The sequence below is a fragment of the Coregonus lavaretus genome (assembly GCF_964263955.1).
Source record: "Coregonus lavaretus genome assembly, chromosome: 3".
In the NCBI taxonomy this organism is placed as follows: domain Eukaryota; kingdom Metazoa; phylum Chordata; class Actinopteri; order Salmoniformes; family Salmonidae; genus Coregonus; species Coregonus lavaretus.
In genome coordinates this window covers 27,186,901-27,193,045 of record NC_139990.1, presented here as the reverse complement: position 1 = coordinate 27,193,045, position 6,145 = coordinate 27,186,901, and the positions used below count along the sequence as shown (strand labels likewise).

Here is a 6,145-nt window from a genome sequence, read left to right as displayed (position 1 = left end):
TAGCGTTCTGCAAAGGGCAGAGACTGACCTAATTTGAACCAATCGTAGCGAGGCAAGGCTGCCGGTAGGCAGCATCGAGCGTGCCAGGGCCATGTGCTCCTTCGAGAGCAGGAATGGTTCTTAAAGTGGTAGGGAGATATTTTGTTTCGGCCAAAACACTGATTTTCACATTTTGGGCGGATTAAATGCAATATTATTGATGATTTGAATGATTTGTTTTAAATTAATTTAAATTACAGAGATAGCCCACATCCCAGGTAGCCTACATGGAATTTATTGGTAAAATCTTTGAAAATAAAGAGAGGCTACTGGACAGTGCAAAGCAATTCCATTCTTGTGTTGGCATAGGATTGGCTACAGCTGTGGAGTTTGTGTAGCCTACAGGACCCGTGATCATAATCAATTAATCAGATATATATGTATGTTGGTCCATTAATCTCATAGTTACTGGTTTAGTTTTATGATTGACAGTAAAGTCAACCACGTGTTTCATCGGTTCCATCACCAGGAGGGGCGTTAAAAGTTATGCAGGAGGCGACTTGTTATAGTGGGCGTGGTTTGAGTACAGTCTTCAACAACTCCTTCTGTGACCGGTTTGCTTATGAAGGGGAGGGACTCATGAATGCTGTTTGGGGCGTTTTAGTAGGTGTGGATCATGAATATTAATCAGCCTCTCACCCAGCGCCAATTCCCGGTGAGCGGTGATGTCACGAGAGCGGTGGGTGTTCATTCCAGTTGACTCTTGCCGCGCCGCGCTTGGATGTTTCCTTGCTGGCAGCCTACAGAAAGGCAGGGAGAGAGTGAGTGAAGGTGAACGACAAAAATAACGACAGAGAAAGAGGGAGGGAGAGAGAGCGACTAAGTGGGAGAGGAAAAACAAGGGACATCAACATCTATACTACTCTCATGTTGTTGGATATTATTTGACGAAGCCTTTTACCCCTCATATCACCCCCCCCCCCCCCCATCCATCCACCCCCTCCCCTCCACACACATTCACTTATTTGAGTTTTGGGACTTTACGTAGGACTACACCTTCAATGCTGTCCGTTATATTCTAGGCATTGCTCCATAATCCATTTCAGTTGTTAACATTTTTGGGGGAATATTTTTGTCCGGGTCAAGAAGAAAATCAACTCGGTGTGATGCCTATTATCCTCAAATAAACGGACATCATCATCAAGCAAGGCATTTTTCGTCTGAGCGCTGAAGTCCAACTTTGTTTATCTCATAGATAGAGGCTGGGATAAGAGATTTACTCTTAAAGGGCCCATTGCATCTTGCAAGATTATTGAATCGAACACTTTTATTTTACCATGGACAATTCTTTGAGGACATCATTTTCACTTTTGTTTTTTTCATGGAAAGTTGGAAGAGCAACTATAGTTTATATTTGTCATGTCGAATTTCACTATTATTCTCTAGCACTTTCTTAATTCATATTTAGATTGGCTACCATTCGGTGTTCGAATGAGGTAAATAACAGTTGGTCTAGCAGTGTGTATTCAGCTGCCCACCTGTCCACCTTTTTAATCATCACGTCACTGTGTTGTGAACCCGCTGACAGCCAGTCAATCATTTGTGGATTAATCGGATATATTCCGCCTTCATTCCACCGTGGGAATCAACGGCGTACCGATGTCTAGGCCGCTCACACAGCTCCTACCGCCTGACCTCCTGGCCGGAGCGAGGCCACAGTTCGGTACGGGTAACCTCGCGGGCAGTGTCCCGACCGGCGGACACTTGAACTCCATGGCCAGCCTCAAGACTCTTCTACAGCTGCCCATCAAGGCTGACCAGCGAGCGAAAGACTGCTGTGCAATGAAAGGTGAGGTTTGTTATGTGTGTGGTGGGGGCAGTGAGGGAGGGAAGGGGAAAGTTCATGCATATGAAATGTTAAAATAAATAAATACACACACACACAGGCTGGCGTGCAATCTTTATTTTCATTTCGTTGGCTTGGTTTCATGTTTATAAATATAAAGCGTATAGACTTGATAATTCTTGCTTTGTCTTGTATCATGCATTACTTATGGCAATAGCTTCATATTTGTAAGACAACACAGCAACAAGAACACACACGTACACACACAGCGTAGAACATTAGTGCTATTATCCTTCAATAAAGACCTTCAATAAGGTCATAGCTCATGATATTGATGTACACTGAGTGTACAAAACATTATGAACACCTTCCTAATATTTAGTTACACCGCCTTTTGCCCTCAGAACAGTCTCAATTCGTCGGGGCATGGACTCTACAAGGTGTCGAAAAGTGTTCCACAGGGATGTTGGCCCAAAGGGGAAACTGTTGAGCATGGAAAAACAGCAGCATTGCAGTTCTTGACACACTCAAACCCGTGCACCTGGTACCTGGTACATGGCACCTACTACCGTACCCAGTTCCTTTGTCTTGCCCATTCACCCTCTGAATGGCACACATACACAATCTCAAGGCTTAAAAATATTTTGTTAAACCTGACTCCTCCCCTTCATCTACACTAATTGAAGTGACATCAATAAGGGATCATAGTTTTCACCTGGATTCACCTGGTCAGTCTATGTCAGGGAAAGAGCCGGTGTTCCTAATGTTTTGTACACTCAGTGTATAAGGATGTCTAACACCAGTTCTCAATCCAACAAACATTGATTTTCACACTAGATCCATTTTAAATGGTCAAATGTTAACTAAATGTAAAAATGGTAGATTTCTGCCTAAATAGACATACCCAAAATAAATTATTTATCATGAGTGCCATAAGCAATACCTAGTAATTATACTGCCAGAAAGATTAAAATCTCACCTTTCTGGTAAACATCTTTACAAATTGCTGAGGTGTAGTTATTTTTTACCGACACAAGCTCAAATTCACAGTACTTTTATGATGGAAATGTGAAAAATCATGGATGATTTTCTTCCTATTCATGGGTTGCATGTTCATTACAATATTGTTTTGAAAGTTCACTTTGGACTGATGCCCAACTGAGCATTCTACTCAATGCATCGTCAATGAGCGCTGATGAAGATTTAATCAAAAGTGCATTACAGTGCCTTGGAAATACAATGCCATTCAAAGGGAGGCAAATAATTTGTAGGAAAACCTTTTGTCATCATTTTGATGTTGCCAGATTGACTTTAGATGCAGTACAATTTAGCTAAGATTGAGGGGAGGTCACCTGATTTTAGCTAGCTAAGGTTAGCATTGCTAGCTATTGTTTGACGAACTTTGCTAGCTAATGACAACATTGCCATCTGTCTAAAGTAAATTTGGCGACATGATAATGCTGGCAAAGTTGTTTCCTACTAAACATTTCACTACTTTAGCAATGCCATCGTATTTCCTGGCACTATAGTGTAATTTACACTAAACAGTTGTTAGCCTCCGTCCAGAATGACTGGGCTTATCACGACTTTAGGGCCCCACTATTGCGCCGCTGGTAGAGGGCAGCTTGAGAACGTTCATAACAATGGTATGACGCAACCGAGTGATGGAGGTGCAACCTATGAATTCAACAAAAGTGGGGAAATAGGGCTTGACATTATTGAAATGCTTTCTAAATATAGTAACAATCAAATGATAAATTACTTACTATAATATTCCACCTTTCTTATAACTGTGAAATAAATATGATCACACTTAGTGACAGTACAAAATTGGCATCATTTCATATAACTGACGACAGACAATTTTCTGCCCAGCGACGCAGAGACGGCATTCAAACGCCTGCTAACTTGTTACAACTTCAGCTTTAAGCACGAAGTTGCTCTTTGAGCAATTGAAAGTGGTCTTGTTTAAATTCTACAAAATGATTTTGTATTTTTTCATGTCGAGAGCTCTAAATCCATCTGAGAACATCACAGCGAGATGATACTGCTTTTGCTGCAATCGCTAGGCTTTCCCGTTTCATATGCCATATTCATTGTAAGTGGAGCTGCAAGGTTCACAGCCAGAGGAAATTGATCCTTTGTCTTGATAGGCCAGAAAATGTGATGTGTCGCTCCCTATGCAAATTAGGTGTCAGATTTCACATACTGCATCTCAGATGAGTGAGGAGAGCAGCATGTGGAGCGGGACAACCAGAGCTTTCACTGAGTGCGCAGCAATTTATGTTATGCCGTTCGCAGAGTGCTCTGTACACAAAAATGACGGTCGGAACCGGTCCAGAACCTAAATAGGGGACTTAACGTTTAAGTTAAAGGGATGTCACAACCTCAGTCAGCTTCTGGCTGTACACAAACAATCACATTGGCTAACATCCTCCCCCTGGTGGCTATATAGTTGAACAACATCCCTCCACCATTTACATGGATGGTCTTTGTGTGAGAGATGATGCTGACCAAGACTGACAGCTCCTCCAATGGAGTCCAAGCACAAAGGGCCTACCAGCATCAAGTTCACCATCAGAGCATGCATAGTCGTGGTGCATCACTAATGTTAAGGGATGGAGAAGGGTTTTATTACATGAGATGGAGTCTAGTGTTTTTTGCATCCAAAATAGTTAGTTGCCTGTGGCTTCGATGCATGATGCATTTCCCTTCGAACAAAAACAGTACATTTCTCTCCCTGGTCAGCTTGCTTTGTTCGACACCCTCATATACACCCACTCGCTGTGCGCATCTCTCCTCTCTCCCTCGTCTATTCTCCTCTCCATCCTCTAGCACGTTTACCAAATCTCCTCATTCACTCCTCTTGCACTTCTCACATCTCCCTCACTCCCCCTTCACTTCTATCTCTTTTCTCATCCCTCTTTTTTTCTTTGCATTGCATATCTCTCTATCTTCTATCCTTTTCTCTCATCTCCTCCTATTTGTACTCCCTCTTCTTTCTCTCCTCACCCTCTTTATTATCATCTGCTATATTTCCTCTCATCCCCCAATATCGCCCTATCAGCCATCTCTCCTCCTATCTGAATCTCTTTAATCTCCTCTTCCCTTTCCTTTATCAACCCATCTCCTCTTATATTCATTCCCTCTATCACCTTGTTCTGTCTCCATCCCCTCAAATTACTCCTCTGTTCCCTCTCTTCTCTCTCTGATTTTGCATCGCTTGTCTCTCCCTTTCTCCCCTCTCCCTTTCTCCCCTCTCCCTTTCTCTCCTCTCCCTTTCTCCCCTCTCCATTTCTCCCCTTTCTCCCCTCTCCCTTTCTCCCCTCTCCCTTTCTCCCCTCTCCCTTTCTCTCCTCTCACTGCTTTAATTTCTCATGTCTTCTCTATCCTCTCTCCTGTCAGTCTTGCTTATTTAGCATTCCCTTTTTTTCTCCACTCTCTCTTCCCTCCTACATGTCTCGCTCCTCTCCATCTCCCATCTGCGTGTGTGTGCGTGCTGACAATTATGTGCTGTGCTGTCCAGAGCCGCCAGTACAGCCCTGGTGTGATCATCACACTATGAATCAGGCCTGTCACCCTTTCCCCTACCCCGTCTACCCTGTCTCTGAGAAATCCTCTGCCTCTGCCTAGCTCTCAGCGGGGTCACACTGATAGTCATCCCCCATTTTTGAGCCCCCTCTCCTTGCTCATTAATCTGATTTCTCTCGCCTCCCCTTATTACCCTCGCCAAGCCTTCAACTCAAGGGGATGAGGGCTGAGACACCAGATGATGCCACCTCTGCTAATAATGTTACCATAGCATCTCATTCTTTCCTCATGATGTTAGCCTAGCATCTCACTCTTTCCTCATTATGTTAGCATATCATCTCACTCTTCCTTCATTATGTTAGCGTAGCATCTCACTCCTTCATTATGTTAGCTTAGCATCTCACTTCTTCTTCATGATATCAGAGTAGGATTTCAGTCCACCTTCATGATATTTGCATAGCATCTCACTCCCTTCCTCACATTTGTCAGGCAGCCTGTGTGTGAATGGGAAGACTGCTGCCACTGTTGCTGATGCATCCATGTAATGGCGGTTGGTTGCCTGCAGAGCTGATGAGGGCACGAGGCTCCCAGGCAGATTATGTGATGATAAGAGACAGCAGGATGAACACTGAAGAGGCTGGATTGTTGCACTTAATGACTCTTCTTTCTCTCTCTCTCTCCATATCTCTCTCTCCATATCTCTCTCTCTCTCTTCTCTCTCTCTCTCTCTCTCTCTCTCTCTCTCTCTCTCTCTCTCTCTCTCTCTCTCTCTCTCTCTCTCTCTTCTTC

The 6,145-nt window shown here is 43.6% G+C and overlaps 1 protein-coding gene across 1 annotated transcript in view; it reads left to right on the top strand.

Moving 5' to 3' along the window:
- The first annotated feature begins 999 nt into the window (after window positions 1-999).
- LOC311119393 (hepatic leukemia factor-like) overlaps window positions 1,000-6,145 on the top strand; it is a 15,805-nt gene continuing 10,659 nt past the window's right edge. The window contains exon 1 of the mRNA XM_084157738.1: window positions 1,000-1,828. Coding sequence (XP_084013864.1) covers window positions 1,639-1,828 — 190 coding nt within the window. The 5' untranslated portion in view covers window positions 1,000-1,638. The remainder of the gene's footprint in view (window positions 1,829-6,145) is intronic.